General features: G+C 26.0%; 1 protein-coding gene and 2 non-coding genes across 3 annotated transcripts; 2 read left to right on the top strand and 1 right to left on the bottom strand.

Moving 5' to 3' along the window:
• Positions 1-260: 260 nt before the first annotated feature.
• On the top strand, positions 261-19,938 carry LOC113389321 (integrator complex subunit 8-like). The gene is made up of 19 exons (XM_026626367.1): positions 261-434; positions 503-676; positions 1,490-1,793; positions 2,648-3,064; positions 3,650-3,725; positions 4,706-4,863; positions 4,930-5,023; positions 5,115-5,340; positions 5,423-5,597; positions 6,230-6,341; positions 6,973-7,129; positions 7,553-7,638; positions 12,743-12,914; positions 13,474-13,602; positions 14,582-14,693; positions 14,759-14,877; positions 15,363-15,535; positions 17,402-17,569; positions 19,696-19,938. The coding sequence occupies exons 1-19, from the start codon at positions 320-322 to the stop codon at positions 19,813-19,815; spliced, it is 3,087 nt and encodes a 1,028-aa protein (XP_026482152.1). The 5' UTR covers positions 261-319; the 3' UTR covers positions 19,816-19,938.
• On the top strand, positions 9,372-9,453 carry Trnas-uga. The gene has a single exon. It is a non-coding gene; the product is annotated as a tRNA-Ser (tRNA).
• Positions 11,425-11,506, bottom strand: Trnas-uga. The gene has a single exon. It is a non-coding gene; the product is annotated as a tRNA-Ser (tRNA).
• Positions 19,939-20,399: the final 461 nt, after the last annotated feature.

A 20,399-nucleotide genomic window follows, 5' to 3' on the forward strand; every position in this document is an offset into this window, starting at 1 on the left:
AACCGCATTGTTGTGCATGAAGTTGGCTTGAAGGTAATACAAAATGGCGCTGGCGCCAAATTCAAATTTAAAATAAAAATATGTAATTAACTGTATATACACACAATATTTTATACTCAAATTGATATTATAAACTAGAAATAACATGACTTATTAGTATTAAATATTATTTTAACCACAAAATGCTATTTTTTGAACAAGTATATTTTGACGTTTCTCATAACTTGCATCAGACTTCATTCATAACAACGTCCATTGACAGGACAGCAATGCAAACGTGCAAATTAACATTAAATATTATTTAATTAATTTAGTGACAATGGACGTCGATTACCTTCGACCCAAAACGATTCCAATATCAGAAACTGCCTTGTGGTTTGAATTTTTACTCGATCCTACTTTATTAGAGAAACATCTTGCTAAACCGTCACCAGGTTATGTCACTTATTAACTATAATAATTGATTTTCATTATTTCTAACATATTTTATGATGATTTGCAGATCCTACACCTACGGAGTTAATTGTGAAATTTTTGTCAATATCACCAGATACATATGACAATAAACCAGCAGAAGATGGTGCAAAATCAGAGACAAATGCTGGAGTTTCGAAGAAGCATTTTGCTCTTAAAATATTGTCGTTGAAAGTTGCTGCTCATCTGAATTGGAACTTAAGTAAGGGATAAGGGATTTTTAATACATAGATGTTAAAAGAATATGTCTATTTAATTAGTATTAAGCTCGGTGAATTTTAATTAATATTAAGAAGATTGTTAAATTTCATGTATGTTATTTTGTTATTGAAATACTGAAGTGTGATGAAGAATTGTACAAGTTCAATTACTTCATTACAAGCGCATCAATTTATTTATAAGAATTGTTTCAATTATTCAATTCAAGTCTTTATACAAAAACAAAAAATAATGCTTAAAAGCAGTTTTATGATCCAAAAAACATTCAATTCGTAATGATGGGGATTGTTAAATTTTTGTATGTTATTTTGTTATTGAAATACTGAAGTGTGATGAAGAATTGTACAAGTTCAATTACTTTATTACAAGCGCATCAATTTATTTATAATAATTGTTTCAATTATTCAATTCAAGTCGTATTAGTGCAAAATATTTTGTCAAATATTAAATTCGGCAGATCCTAAAATCTGTCAAGATCATTTTTACTAAATTATTAGATTTGTTCTAAATTTCATGATTAATCTATAAGATATAATGTCTTTTTGTGTTTTTTATGACAGAAAGTATTAAATTTTATTCACATGCGCTTTGAAAAGCTTGTATAGGTTCTTTTTATTGTAAATAAGTTAAATTGTTCAATCTTATTTTATATTAGGAGGTATTGAAAATAATACTCTCTGTCAATGCATTTATATTCTATTTATAACTTTACATATATAATATTTACTATTACTTACTACCTAATTAATTTTACTTTAATTCACTGATAAGATTGATAAATTTATTTTTCATCTAGATGTGTTCGAGAGCGAACTACCTTTCCAAAAGCAAGTATACTTGCTTAAGGATTTATTAAGTGTCTGCACAGGCGAAGAACTTCCAATACCATTAACATTAGATTTTCTCCAACAAAAACATGGTTTCAAATCAGACAAACCGGAAGAGGAATCTAATGAGAGTAAATCTTCTGAAGAATGGAACAGTATTTTTACAACAGATAATGCTAGATTTGCATTGACTCTGTATCATCGTTGGGTGTTGACTGTGCAGGTTTATCGTGGGTTGCAACCGAGGAATAATAAGACTACTTATGTTCATGTGTAAGTAATTTTTTAATTAGTTATTTACACTCTGAAATAAATACTTCAAACTTGTATCTAAATAGCTAACTACTATTGTTTAAATTAATTATTTACATATTTTGCATTGCATTGCAAAAGTTTATGAAATTTGTCTTAAGCCTTAAGTTTTTGAATAAATATGTATATCTGTTAAATATTATATTAATAATGTATCTAGATCTATCTTTACATTTGATTTCAATCAATTATTAATTATTTTCAATTATATATTTAATTTTAATCTCTAAAATAAATTTTTCTTTAGTGTTTGAAACAAATTTACTCACAAGTTATTTACAATTACTATTTATTTATTTATATCTTGCCTTTTATATATATATATATATATATATATATATATATATATATACATAATATCTAATTAGAAATTTATTGGATTAATTGTTTGGAAAGTAAACTCTTATTAATTGATTTAAAACATTATTATTATTATTATTATTATTATCTTACTATTAATATTATTGTTATTTTGTTATATTTTATTATTTTTCTAGTATTATTTTATTATTCAGAAATTTTATTTATATTATTTATTAATTTTATTTTTATTATTATTTGCTTCTATTTTATATCAAATCATATTATGGATATTTTCATGTAAACTTGCACTTTTATTTATTTAAATTTATGTTATTATTTATCAATATTACTAGATGTTAATAATTTAACAGTTGTAATAATTATTGAAATTGAAAAAAAATATATATATATATATATTTAAAAAAATCCAAGAAATATCAATTAAATATACTTATTTATATATATATATATATATATAATTAATTATTTATTTATAATTATTATTTTTTTAGTCCCGGTTTACAAGACAGCAACGCCACCCAATTCACAGCAATCGATGACACCTGCATCGCAAGTCTGGATCAAATTTCCCACACCAGTATAGATTATTTAGAAAAAATATCCAAGCAAACGGTTACACCTTTCAAATGCCTAGGATTCGAGTCTTTTGCACCCCTGCACGAGTCTACAGAAAGCACTGAACAATCATTCGAAGGAGGTTTCTATATATCACCCCAGGAATTGAATACACAAATACATTTTGATATTACTATGTACTATTTGTTTATAAGGAAATATGGGGTTGCAAGAAAACATATTTTGATTTGCAAGGAGAACTTTTATGAGTTGTTGAAAGAGTATGGAATTAATGATGGTGAAGAAGCTCCGAAATTTAAATATTGTACGGTTACTAGGAAGGATTTGGATGGGTAAGTAAATTGATTTTGTTGTTTTTTTGATAAATTATTCTAAATTTGTCATAATAATATATATTCTAATATAAATATAAACATAAAGAATAAATATAAATATAAAGAATAAATTTAAATATAAAGAATAAATATAAATATAAAGAATAAATATAAATAATAAAATATAAATATAAATATAAAGAGTAATTTTAAATATAAATATAAATATAAATTAAATATAAATATAAATTAAATATAAATATGAGAATAAATATAAATATAAACTTAATGAATAAATATAAATATAAAAATAATTGTAAATATTTTTATGTCAAATTCTAAATTTATCATAATAATATATATTCTAATATAAATATAAAATATATATAATATATGATCATAAATATAAATATAAATATTAGGTATAAATATAAATATAAGTAATAAATATAAATATAAAAAATAAATATATATATATATATATATATATAAATATAAAGAATATATATATATATATATATATATATATATATATATAAAGAATAAATATAAATATGAATATATAATAAATTATTTTATTTTTTTGTTTGTTTTGTATTTTAGTTATTTGGAAGCTTGTTTGGGTGCTAACGGAGGATTGTTGCAGAGATTAAAAATAGCAGCTATGAATCACTATAATGTAAGAAAAACTTTTTTTTTTTTAATTTTTGATGGAGAAGTTTGTTTTTGCCAGAAAATCCAAATTGCTTTTTGTTTATATCGTTTTTGTTTGTGTAATTGAAAAGCAAATTGCTTGGAAAATTTGTATACAATTTAATAAACGGCAATCGTTTTATTCAATTCCGTATTATTCAAGTCAATTATTTACACATCGGGATGTTCATGCAACTTGCCTTAATGGTTATATGCAGTACAATCGGCCGAAAAAATAATAATTTTATAGAATTTTTCCTTTGAAAACTATTAAATCTATTGATATAAAACTTTATACACATAAAAAGGCATCTTCTAACTATATTTTAAAAATAATTATAGATAATCATTAACTTCCCGTAGGGTAAGTTATAGTCAATTTTTTGCATATCTTTACGTTTCAGAGGTTTCTGAACATTTTGGCATATCTTAGAAAAATGATGTATGTGTGTGTGTGTGCGGATACACATTTTCGTCGACGACTTCGAGAACTTGGTTCAACCGATTTGAATAATTAAAAAAACATTCGATTCGTATTGATAAGGAGACGTGCTAATTAGTTTTTGACAAAGGCAGGTCGTGCCGTTTCGAAGATTTGAAAAAGTGCTAAAAATGGTAATTGATTTTTTGAGAGAACGGAGTGTGCGATTTGTATGATTCAAAAAACATTTTATTTGTGTTGACAAAATGTAAACTTGATGAAATTTTTGAGAAGGCAATGAAAAAAAGTGAAAAAAATGCCATTTGGCGGACAAAAATGATCATTAGACATAAACACATCAAATTATCACATATTTTATAGATATTTTAATATAAAGAACAAATTTTGTTTACTCAAAAATCGTTTTTTTTTTCAGAGTTCTAAAAATTTAATCTGTTTTAAAAGTTCTAATTTTGATACAGAAAGTTCCAGCAATTTGCCTTAAGGCACGATGCCATACACCACTAGTTTATTTTTATTTCCAGGGTATATTAGAAATTCTTGAAGCCGACAACTTATCAAGAGAAATACCTTTGATACAACGAACATTAACGGAATTGGATATAAAAGGAGCAGTTTCATTGAAGGGCTTCCAAATGCCACAGGATATAATTTTTAGAATTGAAGTCTTAAATACCGTTAGGTAAATTTCAGTAATTTTTTTATAATAATAAATTCAATATTTTGACTCCATATTTATTTGTTATAGGTCTGTTTTAAGTGATACTACATATTTAGTTGCAAATGATTTTCTGGAACGATTGAAAGCCGGCGGAGACCAGTATTTTTGTTTTTTGCTTTCGGTAATTATTATATATATATATATATATATATATATATATATAAATTATTATAACAAATTATATTATTATGTTGTTTATTAATTATTTTCAGGCCTTCAAAAATGTTCTTCCTACCGCAACACCAGAAGAAAAAGAAAATATAGAATCATATTTCCAACATCTTATAGATTTAGGCATAGAAGAATTAGTAGTATACTTACAAGAATTTCAAATACCTTTGAATATCGAGGCACCAGAAGCTTCCAAAGAAATCCCAAAGGATGATTTCTTTGATGCCGGTTACATAGAATATCTTACCATGTTTAATAATAATTGTTGTAAGTATTTTACCATACCTATAAATAAATATTCTAATATGATGATAACAGATATAATTTTTCCCTTGTGTTTTAATTTTAGTTATAGATGAATTTCAAGGGGATATGAGTTTTCGTGAAGCCTATATCAAGCGTACAGAACAATGCATGCTTGAAGGTAAATTAGTACAAAGTATGGATGCTGAAGAAATCAGACGACTGTTGGTAAAATTAGTGGCTACAAATCCTGCAGAACCTTTGTGGAAAGTCTATGCAGAGTAAGTTAATAATAAAAAGTAATATTGCATTAATTACTACTATTTATTAGGCTTGCACCGAATGTTTGGTTGATATTCGGTATTCAGCATATTCGGCACCTTTTATAATAAAAGTTAAAATCAACTGAGCCGCCGCTCAGCAACAATATTGTGCGTGTTTATTTTTTATGCCATAAAGGTGTTTCATTGCGATGGATCTGTATATTTGGAAGTTTTTACATAATATGATTTGAAGAAATGAATTCGTTATTGTCATTTGTATATATAATAATTTTAACTTTATCGACAAACGAACGCGTGAACTCTCTTCTCAATATCTAAAGACACGTTATTGTTATAGGTTTATGTTAAGATTCATTCAACGGTTACAAGCATGTGTTATATCTATATTGAATAAAGTCATTCATCATATTTAATCTAAGCTTTTCTAAATAAAGAGCTATCACAGGCTCTTTTACTATCACATATAGTACGTTAGCAATAAAACAACTGTGTATAGTAATTACATCAATATGAACGACTTTAGGCGCTAAAAAACTGTTGAATAGTTTCCGAATATCTAGTATTCGACATTTTGTCCAATATACTATTTGTAGCAAGCTTACTATTTATATGTTATCCTAAAATTTCAGTTGGACTATACCAATTCCATTGCAAAGTGTGATAATGGTTTTGCCTTTGGGATTTCTTCAAGATTTTTCATATATTTTATTAGCTAAATCGAAGCAGTTACTTTACATGAAGGTACTATGGTTATAATTGTAGCTAAATGTTATATACAGTAGAACTCCAATTATCCGAATTAATGAGGACCGGGACCGATTCGGATAATCAAATATTCGGAGTTTTTTTTTTAAATTGCCATTGGAGAGAAAAAAAGTTACGTTTTGATATTGCACTATTTTTTTGAAAGAAACATGATATTTTCACATATTTTAAATATAAATAAAATGTACTTAAGTACAAGTTTAGAAATAAAAATAATTATTTTTCAAACATCTCCGTCAAATCAAAACAAACAATGTGCCAACACTGGCTTCGCTGGTGGAAGAATAATAGCGCACTTAAACTTTTTTTGGTCAATTTTTTTTCTGAAAGTGATTCGGATAATCGGCGATTCGGATAGTCGGAGTTCGGATAATTGAAGTTCGGATGATTGGAGTTCGGATAATTGGAGTTCTACTGTATTACGTAATCTGTTTTATTTATTATTGTTATCAATATATAATAATTTCTAAGCCTATCCTAATTAAAGATCAACTAAAATTTTAAGAATTGAAAATGAGTTTTACAAAGTACAAAATTCTCTGAATAATGTCAGTGATTTTGAGTAATTTAATTATTATTATATTATTTCATTTATTATTTATTGTAGCATTATTCAGGAGCTCTTACTCTATTATATGTCCTGGAAAAAGAAACACGGGAGCAAACTGCACCTGTGGTTGTGAAATTATCCAAATTGATAGCTTGGGAGATTTTGTTAGTGCAATGTCAGAAACTTTTAGATGAGTGGCAGAAAAGAAGTAAAGGTAAGAATTATTTATTTATTTATTTATTTATTCAACACCCAAGGCAATAATACAATATAATTACATTTTAAAGTGTACAAATTATAAACTAAAGATAATATGTGAGAAAATTAGAGTATTAAGAGTTCATAGATAGCTTTGTATATATACATAACACTTAATATTAACTACAAATATATAACATTAGATAAAAGCTAATAATACCAAACTATGAATCACTATTTAAGACAGTCATTTAAGGATAATTTTTCTAGCCTAATTTTTTATATTTGTCAACGACAGATCAAAGATATCAATCTCACAAGCAAATTCATTTATTGTTTTTGATATTCTGAACATGGGTGTGCGTGAAACAAATAATATTTGTCTTTGTACCTAAAAGGAAAAATGATCGATAGTTTAAGAAAATTGTTGTTATTTCAGGTGCTGATGCTCAAAGTATAGCCATGAGGTGCCGCCAATGTTTATCTCCTTCCCAAGGACTTGATAATATTATTCCCAGAATAGAGGTAAGAATGATTAATAATATTATAGTTATTGTATAGTAGAACTGAGGACGAATTAATAAGTTTTAAAATACGTCTATTCATTTCTACTTTATCTCCTTACATTTTTCTTTATTAATTATTGCATATTTAAGAAAGCATATATACATTTGAATTTATTGTACAATATATTATTATATATTTTCAAAACTCACATTTCGCCAATAATGCATTCTGCAATTTGAATTAAACGGTTTATAAGTGGCATTTTGTCTTAAGGCAAGTTGCATCTACTTTTTGATATTATAATTAAATTTCTTGTGGTGATACAAATTTGTAATTTTAACGAATTTTTTTTTAGTCAAGCCTTCAATATTAAACTGTTTTTCGTAGACTGATAATAATTAAGAATAACAACATACTATGATCTCTATCACCAGACAAAGTTTTGTAAAAATAAATAAGAAAATACTTTTAACAATATTACAAACGGCCTGGGCGATTTTTAACGAAAACAAATTAACACGATTTCCATTGATATATTTCAAAAGGTTTTCGCATTTTAAAAATAGGTTCAATATTTTTAGCGTTATTGAACATGAGATTTTTTTCTCATAAATCTGCTGAACCGATTTTAAAATTTTAAAGTGATGTAACTATTATTTTAAAATGATAAGGACTCGCGTTGATAATTTCTTCATAATTTGCAAAAAGTGCAAAGTGTTTTAGTCATGTTTTAGCCAAAAATCTTAAATCGTTTTTAGAAATTCAATATAGATCGAAAGATATCTTTTGGGAACGGTGCTAATTTCATAATAAAATTTTATGATGATAGAGTAATAGAAAAAAGACCAATGTTATAGTAAGGCCATATTACGTAGAGCTTTTCATACAAAATAGTACTAAATACTGTCTTAATGCCATGTATTTGCTGTGCGATCAGACGTTTTACACATAAAATGCAAGTTTACACTTATTATTTTTGGTCCTGAATTTTAATATATAATCATTATAATAAATGTTATTAAAAAATTAACCGATTAATATATAAAAAATATATTTCTTATAATGTTTTGTAATTATTATTTATTATTGGAATAATTTAATTTGTTTATTATTTTTCAATACTTTACGCTTATTTTATTATGGCACATCAGAAAGATGCAGGTATGAGAACATACGCTTTATGTTTAAGTTATGCTACTTATCTAAAACGCCTGACCGCGCAGCAAACCACGTAGCATTTAGGCAGTATTTAGTGCCATTTTGTATGAAAAGCGCTACGTAACATAGGCTTGCAATAATATTTATTTATAATATTGGTTTATTTAACTGCAGAATCGGCCTCTAAATGAATGTATTAAAACTTGCATTAAAATATTATAGAGATTAAAATATTATCGTCTTACAAAATATGGCTGAATTGCTAAATCTCGATTATTATTCATTAAATTGATTATTTACACATATATTCAAAATTGATCGAAAGATATTCTTTATGATTTTTATTTTAAGTAACAAATAAAATTCCTGCAACTTGCCACTTACATATAGTTTATTATTAATTGCATAATGCCACTTACACCTAGTTCATATATTGTTTTAAAATACCACAAATTATATAAATACAGTATATTTCGCATTGAGTACACCTACCATATGTACCATACATTCACTTCCCCTCCAATACGTACTAGTTCGCGTACCGTAGTGTTAGTGTCGGCTTTACTACGCTCGTTTCGCTCTCTCGTAGCATGGCTGCGGTGTCCGAGTGGTTAAGGAGATGGACTTGAAATCCATTGGGCCCTGCCCGCGCAGGTTCGAATCCTGTCCGCAGCGAAAATATTTTTTTATCTTGAATTATCATTTTTTATTTTTAAATTACATCTGTATCATTAACAGTTATATTAAATTACAAAATTTTTGCATAATTAAGATAAAAGGACGAGTTTAATCTGCAACTTGGTTTGCAAAATGTTGTGCGTTGATATGTAAAAATTTATAATTATCTGTAGATGAAAGCAAAATTATATATTTTAACATGCTGACTTTTACATTTTTGCAACAAATTTGTTATGAATGATAGAATAAATATACATTAAAACTCAAATGCTGCAATTTGCGCCACATAGATATAATCATTATAAAAATTTGTTTATAACACAATATGAATTGCTTGGGAAAGAGATTATAAGAAAGTATTTCTGATTCTACTTTTTATTATATAATATTTGTAATATTTGCTATTAAGAAATTAAACGAAAGATAATGAGACTTTATTATGTTTTTAAAAATTTTAAAGTTTCATAAACTAAATATTGAGCTTGTAATGAATTTTATATGCTTTTGAATAATTAGTTAATTGGAATTTGCAGTCTATTTATTTAATAGTCTATGCAATTTATTTATATATAGTCTAAATTGAAATGATTTAGATTTCTCTTAAAGAGAAACTTATAGTATTTATAATAGGATTATGTAGGAAGTTTTGTAAACTAAAAATGTTTTTTTTCATTTTAGTTTTTAATAATAATTGAAAACGGCTATTTATATGTAAAAAAACTAATTAATTGTCATTTTGTAAGACGTATTTCGAATATTTAGATCATATCATATTGTTCAATGTAATTTTTGTTTAAACCAGGTATTAAAAGATTCTCTATTTTCTCTATTATCTCTAGAATCTCTAGTTTATTTATTAAACAAATTTAAGATTTTTATTTTATATTATTGTCTAATTATATAAACATTTTAAATATAAATAGACTATCATAAATCCTAAAAGTTACTCTTTAAGTGGAATAATTTCAAAAACGATATAAGCCTATTACAAATGACTACAGATTCCAATTAACAATTATTCAAAATCAAAAGCATTATAAGAGAAATATTTAGTTTAGAAAATTTTCAAATTTTTAAATACCTGATGAGTATCAGATGCTCTCGGTTAATTTCCTAATAGCAAATATTATACAAATTATATAATAAAATGTAGAATCAAAAAGGCGTAGACAAAATTCTTCACTGAGCACTTCAAATTATTTTATAAACGACATTTTGATGATTTTTATTTATATATATATCTGACTTAAATTGCAACATTCGAATGTTAATGAACTAATAATAAATAGTAGTCTGCCCGAAGGCAGAAAAGCAGGCAAAATAAATCATTTATAAACTTAGAAAAGACGACCTGGTCATTTTGTTTCATCGACATTTGGAGTCATTCTGAATCGATTGAAGCAAAAATTGAAAAAAAAACATGTGTATGAGCAAAAAGAATTATTAGACAAAATTATTTACTTCACTTCAAATTATTTTATAAACGATATTTTGATGATTTTATTTATATATATCTGACTTAAATGGCAAAATTTGAATGTTAATAAAATAATAATAAACTATAGTCTGTCCGAAGGCAGGTCCATGGTATGAGAGCACCACACAAAATCAATGATTTTCTTGCCCTCCCATGATAATTATTCCTATTATCGTTTTATTACTATTAATTAATGACTATAAATGACCATTTGACTGTTAAATAAATTTTATTCTATTCTATAAAACAAATTTGTTGCTAAAATGCAAATCAGCATGTTAAAATATCTCAATTTATTTACATATATACAGATGTGTGCATAAAGTTTGTATAGCAATAAAAAATACCGCGCAGATTAGACTCGGCACTTTTATCTTTATTACGCGAATATTTTCCAAAATTCTCAGAATTAGTAAAAAGTAATATCATTTCTAATGACATAAATATAATTTTGACCTATAAATTAAAAAATTTCGATAAAAAAATATTTTCGCTGCGGACAGGATTCGAACCTGCGCGGGCAGGGCCCAATGGATTTCAAGTCCATCTCCTTAACCACTCGGACACCGCAGCTGTTGGATGCTTTCGCTTAGAAGCGAACGACCATAGACGCTAGTATGATATGCGCTTGATATATTTTGGCGGATTAAATCGTTTATTGTAATATGTATTTATTGGTGATGTAATCATTTAAAAATATAGTTTCCATCGAAATACTTTATATGATTTTATATTTATATTTTTGTTATGTATATATTGAAGAGACGTCAGTAATAAATTTACTAATTAATAATTAAATGTAACCAATTTTTAATAATTTCTTGAGTAGATTATAGTTTCATTTGGAATACATTACGATGAGAATTGGAACATTTGTAGCTCTTCTCTTGAATTCTTTGACTAACACACAGTTCAGGACTAACCAAGTTTTATATTTTACATTTTTAAAATATTATCAATATTTCTAGTTTTATGATTGCTCGCCGAGGGTTCATTAGCTATCATAAACTTTTATTATATATTTTTCAATGCTCTGACGTATATCTTTGCAAAAATCTTAACATATATCTTTGCAAAAATCATATTAATTTAATTTTATTTTTATTATTTTGTATGATTAGTTGTAATTCTAATTAATAATATTAAAATTTGCGGCGTTATATATTAATTTAAATAGAAAAAATGTGTAAAATTTGTTTTTATATAGTATTGTAAAGTTGTTCTTGATTAGCTAAAAATGGCTATTTACTTAGGGGGCGCCCATTAATCACGTGATCATTTTTTGAGGTTCTGTTGACCCCCCTCCTTTTTGGTGATACTCAAAATTACCCCTCCCCAGTTCAGTAACCACTGAATTCTACGTGTATTTTTAATTACGAGAAAATATCGTAAACAATTTTTTTTTTTTTTTTTGAAAATGTTTGGATTTTTTTAAAAAAATGTGATTTTTTGTCAACCCTCTCTCTAAAAACCACACGTGATTAATCTAAACCGTTTTAGATATTGAATTAATAAAATTAAAAAAAAAAGTGATTTTTTGTCAAACCCCCTTAAAATCCTCACGTGATGAATGTACGTGGCCTTTGATATTACGTTTATAAAATTAAAAAAAAAATGTGAATTTTTGTCAACCCCCCTTAAAATTCTCACGTGATGAATGTACGAGACCTTTGATATTACGTTTATAAAAATTTTAAAAAAATGTGAATTTTTGAACAATTTAAGGCATACGTCGATGACGTCATAGCATTTTTTTTTAAATTCACTTATTTATTTTTTTCTATTAAATTTTATTTGTCTTTTTTTCAGATAAAAGAATATGCAGCAGCTACCCTATTGGCTTTGGCTGATTGGGATACATTGGCGTCATTGGAACGCCAATATTGCAGTTTAGAGATTTTTGGAGCCATGGCACATGCTGCCAATGATCTTGTCAAATATAAAGCCAGCAAAAAACTTAATAGAGACGCCTGGGACTTAAGTAAGTAGAATAAAAAAATATAAATTATAATTTATAATATTTTAAAGCCAACGGCATACGGTAATCATCCTAGGAGACGATTGGTGGTTGTAGTAATAGTTAGTCAAAAATTATAATTCTAAGGCGACGACTTAGAATAAATTTTATTTGTTGAAAGTTATTATTGCTTATGGTGACTCTCCTGAACAAAACAATTACATAAAATGAGAAGCTAAAATTTCAATGTTTCACAAATGAATTACCAAAGTGTTGGACTGCATTGGTTATATAGTCTTTCACCATGAAATTATTTATAAACTTGTAATTAATATATAAATGCAAAGTTATAAATGATTGTTATAATGAACCTAACAATATAATAATTATAACTAATAAAATAATGACTCATAATAGTTTATCGTTCAATTTCAAAAGATAAGATAAAAATTGGCCAAAATCCAAGTTATTAGTTATTAGAACTTAACCAATATATGTGTGTTTAGTATTAGTTTTAATAATTTTATTATATACTTTCATGCTTAGAATTGTTTAAAGTGATTTGTTTTTATTTTTTCCTTAGTGCTTCCACTTTTTGGGACAGTTTCCAACAAAAGAAGTAATACTGGAAATATGATGCATAGAGATTCTCCAATATCTGCAAATAAAGAGAATTTATTAAATTTTCTATCAAGACTAAGAGATGCCACAGGTAAAAAATTAATACATATCTTATATATAAAATTCTTCTGTACGGCTGTATGATTTGATAATTCTTCTTCTAAACGGTTGTTCAGATTTTGATAACTCTTTTTAGAGCTTATCAAAGGAAATTTTCAAGATATAATGAACGATAAAACTATAGTAATATTGTGGAAATGAATAGCAAAAATTACAAAGAACACTTATCATTGTTTGAATTGAAAACATTTGCTAGAAATGTCAAATCACTTGAAATTTGAATTTATGAGCCTAGATAATATTAGAATATAATTTACAAGAAAAATGTTATTTGTACATTATTATTGCCGAAAAGCAGCGGAGATGTGCCAGAAATTAAAATAATATAAGATACAGTCAACAGTATATGTTGGCAGATGAAATTATATAATTCAGTTTGATAAATAACGCAATAAGTCCAAAATTACATATACATTGTTTTTTTAAACTTATGTATGTCACATTTTGATTTACTGTACTATATTATTAAACAATACAAAAAAATATTACCACTTATTAAAAAAATGAGTTAGAATTTTGTACCACGTGTCAAAAATTCATTTATTTGGCATTGGGTATGGAATATTTAGCAAGTTGATCTTAGATTGAATAGTGCACATATGAACTAGATTTTACAAATTAATTCACCTAAGATTTGAACATAAATAATAATGTTTTTTTAAATTATTAATAAGAAAAATGTACTTTAGAAATTATAATTGCCAAAATGCAACTAATATATCGTACTAGATTATGTTCAATTTTTATCCATTTACTTCAGTGTTTCTTAATATTTATTTTAGTAAAAACTAAATGGTATTGCTTTTGTGTCCCATAAAAATTGCTCCGATTGTTTTACATAACTATAAAGACTAAATTTTAGATTTTTTACCAAAAAACTTTAGTTGCACCCTTATTAATTATTATTGTACAAAAACATTTATTTTTGTTTTTTATATTATTTATTTTAGTATTCTCCGTTGTGATATCCTTGTTAACAAAACTGCACAATCTGTTAAAAGATGAACCAAATATGGAACTAAACGTCGAATATTTATCGTTATGGCCAGGAATGGTTAGCAAGTAAGTATGTTATTCAATTTTTAATATCATTAGAATTTTTTATTACTATTATTATATTATTTTAGCTCAAATTCTTACAATTCTCGTACAGTCAGCGAAACTTTACGTTCTGTTCTCAACGAGGCTGTGAAATATTATCCTAATAATACTAACTGGATCAAGTTGCAGGGAGATTTGGATTTTGGTAAGAAATTTATATAAAACTAGTTGGTATTGGTATTTTGTCTAGAGGCAAGTTACATGAACTTCCCGATATGTGTAAATAATCGACTTAAACAATGAAAAACAAATTAATTTATGAGTGATTAAAAGTTTTCCGAGTGGATTTTTTTACACATAATTGAAAACGAACCAACACGTTAACTCGGAGTATTTTCTAAAAGCAAATTTTCAAAAATCAACAATTTTTATAATTGAATCAGTTTCCGTAAGACTTTAATGGTTTAGTATGTTTAATAAGGCCAGGTACTCTATCATTATACCAAGTGAATCGTCTAATTTTAATTTTAACAAACGTCAAATAAAACCACTCATTTTCTCAAACTTTGATGAATTTTTAAAATTGAACTACTTGTCGCAAGGCCGTAATAATTCAGTAAGTTCTATAAGACCATGGTATATATCGCCAAAAAAGTTTCATTTTTATTAATTTTTAATTTTCTTTTTCAGTTTATGGACATTTTGAGTCAGCAATGAGAAAGTACATTGAAGCTATAATAGTCGGTTCAGAATACATGACTTTACCTCTAAATAAGCCATTAATAGATGATACTTTAATCAGGAGAATGATTAAAACTTGCTGTAGTTTAGGATGTAATACTCAGGCAGCAGTTTTGTGCCAGGTAAACTATATTTAGTATACATACTAGAGATGGGTAAGTCACTCCGGAGTTATCACTCCGATACAACTCCTCCATCGGAGTGAATCCGAGTGGAGTTGTCTCACAGGATTTGTCATATCCGACTTCCCTAAACTGGTACTAAATCTGTTAACTTGTGCAGATATTTGCTTGAGATTTTTGAGTAATACAAAAATTTGTGTCGAAAGAAGTGGTCTTTTTCTCGTCTCACAGCCAGTTTTAGGACTTTCCAGGTATATAATGTCTCAAAATAATGCTATTTTGTATTCTATATTCTGTATACGATAATGTTTACCCGTAAATGAGCTCTTTCAATGGTATACAACCAGCTAAAAAATTATTTGTATCATAATTTTTACACAACTATGATTTTATAATTGTGTAAAAGTAATAGTATGCTAATCAAACTACCAGATGTATAATTAATTCTCTAAAAGGAAATAATAAAAGAATGTGAGGTATTATTATTTTGTGAAAAATATTATACACAAAGATTTGTTCTTATTTCGTATATAGGGTTCACTGCATTATTTTTATATAAAAACAAACATGTTCAAAGAATTCTATATTTTCTTTTCAAAAATTATTACAAAATTGATGAAATGATTAAGTTTATATGAACTTAAGTCTTAAGTCAATATTTTATGTTAGAAAAATCTAAATTTTTTTAAGAAGTTACCAGTTTAGCTAGGAAGATTAATAGATCTAGAAAAATTGGTGACAAATTAAAGAAGTTTTACTTAAAACACAAAAAATATCAGGAATAACTGACCTCATACTTTAGAGAACATAAATTTGGAGGTTTTTTGGAGAAAAATTATAGCATAAGCTTAGAAAAATTATTAGATGCTTTTTTTAGATTTATTGAGTCTTGAGGCAAATTATTGGAACTTTCCGTACCGAATTATAATTTTGAAAATCCGAATTATTGTCGATATTAAATTCTTTTTTTTGGAAATTAAAATCATCAACACAAGCAGAAAGTTTTTTGAATCATTCAAATCGGATGTTTAGTTCTCTCAAAAACTTTTGCCCATTATTTGCACATTTAGCTCGGTATCTCCGAAACGGCTGGACCTGCCTTTTCCAAAAACCAATCACCAATCCCTATCATTACAAATTGAATGTTTGTTAAATCATTCAAATCCGATACTCCGTTCTCTCAAAAACTCGATTTCTATTTTCTGCACTCTTTGCTCCGTAACTTCGTAACAGCTGGACCTGCCTTTGCCAAAAACTAATTATTACGTCTCCCTATCAATAGGAATCGAATGTTTTTTGAACGATTCAAATTGGTTGATCTGTGCTCCCGAAAACGTGGACGAAAAATGGTATCTATACATACATACACACACACATATTCATTTTTTCTGAGTTATGCCAAAATGTTCAGAAACTTTCAAAACGTGAAGAAATGTAAAAATTTTCAATTTCGATTTTTGGACGATTACAATAACTTAACCCACGGGGTCAATCTCATATCAAAAAATCTTTAATAGAAATAAACAGGGAAACATTCACCAAAATGACAATTAAATAGTAGTTATCAAGCAGAACAAAAAAATGATTTGATTACTAGAATGAATGGAAATTGGTGTTAGGAGGGTGAAAATTCAGGGTCATACATATTTTTTTATTTGGCTTTATAGAAAATGGGACATAAAAAATAGGTATTAGCCAATTTTTAGTTCTTTTAGTTCTCGAACACACTTTTGGATTCTTTGGTATGATAAAAAGTTTAATTGCTCACATTTTTTAATGCAGGTTAAAATTAGTTGTATTAAGTATAATTAGTGTCAGTATTTTATTTAATTTATTTTATTTTATTTCTTTTTTTTTCTATTTCAGTTTTTGGAAGAAACCGACTACGTATTAGCTTTCAAAAGCCTTTCTGAGAAAAGTACATCTTTCGATGCAATGGATGCATATTATGCATTTATTTGGGATCCTGCCTTATTAGAATTTATTGTAAATTTGCATCATAAACGTGGAGAGAGTAAAAGACGTCAGCAAGCGGTAAGTTTTATTATTTTTTTATATTTGGGATTCATTTTTGCACGTTTATCTTTTGTTATTCATATTTTTTTCTTAATTTTTTTATTATTATCATATTAAAGATTTTGATGTTGGTGTTACTATTAAAATTCGTTTTTATTAAAATTCTATTTGGCCCACATAAAATTGTGAGTAAGAAATTCGGCGGAATTTATTTGAACATTAATATATTTAAAAGTTGTATAAGTAACTTTTACAATGATTAGATATTGATATTTTTTGGAGCTTGTAGATATTAATTGACCTTAGTCAATAATTAATTATGCCTTTTTTTACAATTTTTAATCAATACTATTTTTATCACTGACTAAAACTACTAAAGTTTCATAATTCGCATTTTTTTAGTTACATTTGTTCTCGATTTTTTGATAAAATCTGAAATCTAAATAATTTTTTTAAAGCTTGAATTAAGGTTCATTCTACAAAACAATCAAATTTTCAGTTAAGTGTTATACTTTCGGGAATAGTCAATTTTTGGGTTAAGTGTTATTTTTTCGAGGATAGTTTAATTTTTTTTAACTGGAACCTGAAACTATTACGTTTTTAAATTATATAAAAATGACTATTAATAAATATCGGAATTGTAAAATGTAGATATTTTTTTTCAAAACATAAGTTGTTCGGAAAAACAATGAGTAAAAGTTGTTCGTCCGAAATTTGTTATAAAATTTAACTTTTTTTACCCACACAAATTTACTTTTTACAATGTAATATATATAAAATGAATAATAATAATTATCGGGATTGCAAAATATAAATTTATAATAAAATATAATGATTCTGTTTTGTTTAACACGTGTTAAAACTAGATATATATTTTTTCAAACTATTTATTAAAGTTTATTTTTACGCAAGTAGAAAGTTCTTTGCCCTAGAATTGTACTAAAATATATTTTTTTACATTCATATGTCTAATATAAAATTTAAAACGATATAATTTCTTATAATATATAAAAACTAGCTACTTAGAAATGTCTGAAAAAATTATCTACGTTTTGGAAATGCCGTTTTAATAAAATTGATTAAAAGAAAATATTTATTATAATTTTTTTTTTCTGAATTTTGTTGAAATAGAATGATCGTGAATAATGGGTATCATAAAGTTTTTTCGATATGAAATGGATATAAAATTGAATTTCTGTTAAGAAAACACATTTTAATAACGACGCTTAAATTTATTGAAATTTTCTCGGATTTTCTTAATAATTTTTTATGGCATTAAAGTTTATTTGCATAATGGTTAAATAGCATCTTGTTCTCATTTTTCTCACTATATTATTTTATATGATTTCATTAATTTATGATAATTAAAATATGTTGATCATTTCCATCAATATTCAATATTGAGAAATCTAGGATAAAATCAATGCAAGAGTCAAACTGTAACCATTTTTTGGTTATGGTATTAATTTTTATTATTTTAGTTCAATGAAGGTTTTGAAACGTAAAAACATTTCTAGAATCAACAGTCCAAAATAATGACACATTTTTTCCAAATTTTCTGGAATTAGGACGATTTGTTAAACTACGAATTTATAATTTTCAAAATTAGTTGAATTTGAAAGGCTCTCTTCAAAAAATTACTCTAAAATGCTAATAAAACATAATTATATTAAAGAAAATGAATGAAAAACTAAAAACTTCAAATAACAAAATTTTTGTTAATCCATTTTACTAACAAAATTACTTTTCTCCCTGATGATTTTGAGTTCTGGAACGTTTCTTCATACAATTTTATGTCAGTGCAAATTCATTAATTGAAAGTATTGACGTTTCTCTGTAGTGCATATAATATGTATGGAACCTCATCAACATTTTTGTGTAGATTATTTATAATGTCTGGGACATTGTATGGGCCATCATCATCATTTTTTAGTATTAAATTCATTATCATTTAAAATCATTTGCCTGCACTGATTATTTTTAGTATTTATTTCGTAGTTGCTTCATTATCCATCGTAGAAAATTAATTTTTAGTTTTTTTTTTGCATTTACGATTAAAATTAGTAATTCATCTAGTACAAAATTAATTAATCACAATTGAAAATATATTTATAAATTTATAAATTAAATAATTATAAATTCAGATATCGCTAATGGGACTCCTGGAATTAAATTCTAATAATAACGAAGAAATACAAAGAGAAGCTGCTGCCATTAGAAAGTCGCAGTTTATAAAAGCTCTCGACAGCCAATTTCGACAATAAATATAAATTAGAATTATAAATTTTATTTTAATTAGTCTAAAAAAATAATTGTAAATTAAAATTGTACTTTTAAAAATTGTAAATAATAATACTGTCTTACATTAGTAAGTAGTATTTGGAACTGGACGAAGTAAATTGACTTAAATATAAGTTTTTATGCTAAAATAATAAGAAGTTTGATTTAAAATGCGTAGGCCTAAATATCAGTAGTAGTGTTTTTAATTCCTGGTTAAATTCTAGAGATTTTTATATTTTCTTGACGTTACAATTCATTCTAAACCGTTTGGCACAAAAAATTGGAAAAGTGTATGTGTATACATGTGGGACAAAATTTGACTTTTCCTCGGCGTTTTCTCAAAATTTGATGAATCTCGATTGGGAATAGCATTGTTTAGTTTTTTTGCCAAGATCTTCCAAAACGTTTTTTTGAAATTAGCAAAATGGTGTCAAATTCGTCGACCACGTTTTTTCCAAAATCCGGAAAAGATTTAAAAATTTAGAAACTTTTTGAAAGATATTGGTTGGACATGATTCTGATTGGTAAAAATCTGCCGGACCATTTCTTATTATTTAATAAAAAAAAT

This window comes from Ctenocephalides felis, unplaced genomic scaffold (genome assembly GCF_003426905.1).
Source record: "Ctenocephalides felis isolate EL2017-DRISC unplaced genomic scaffold, ASM342690v1 CF-g0.4_SCAFFOLD_03573, whole genome shotgun sequence".
NCBI classification, from domain to species: Eukaryota; Metazoa; Arthropoda; class Insecta; order Siphonaptera; family Pulicidae; genus Ctenocephalides; species Ctenocephalides felis.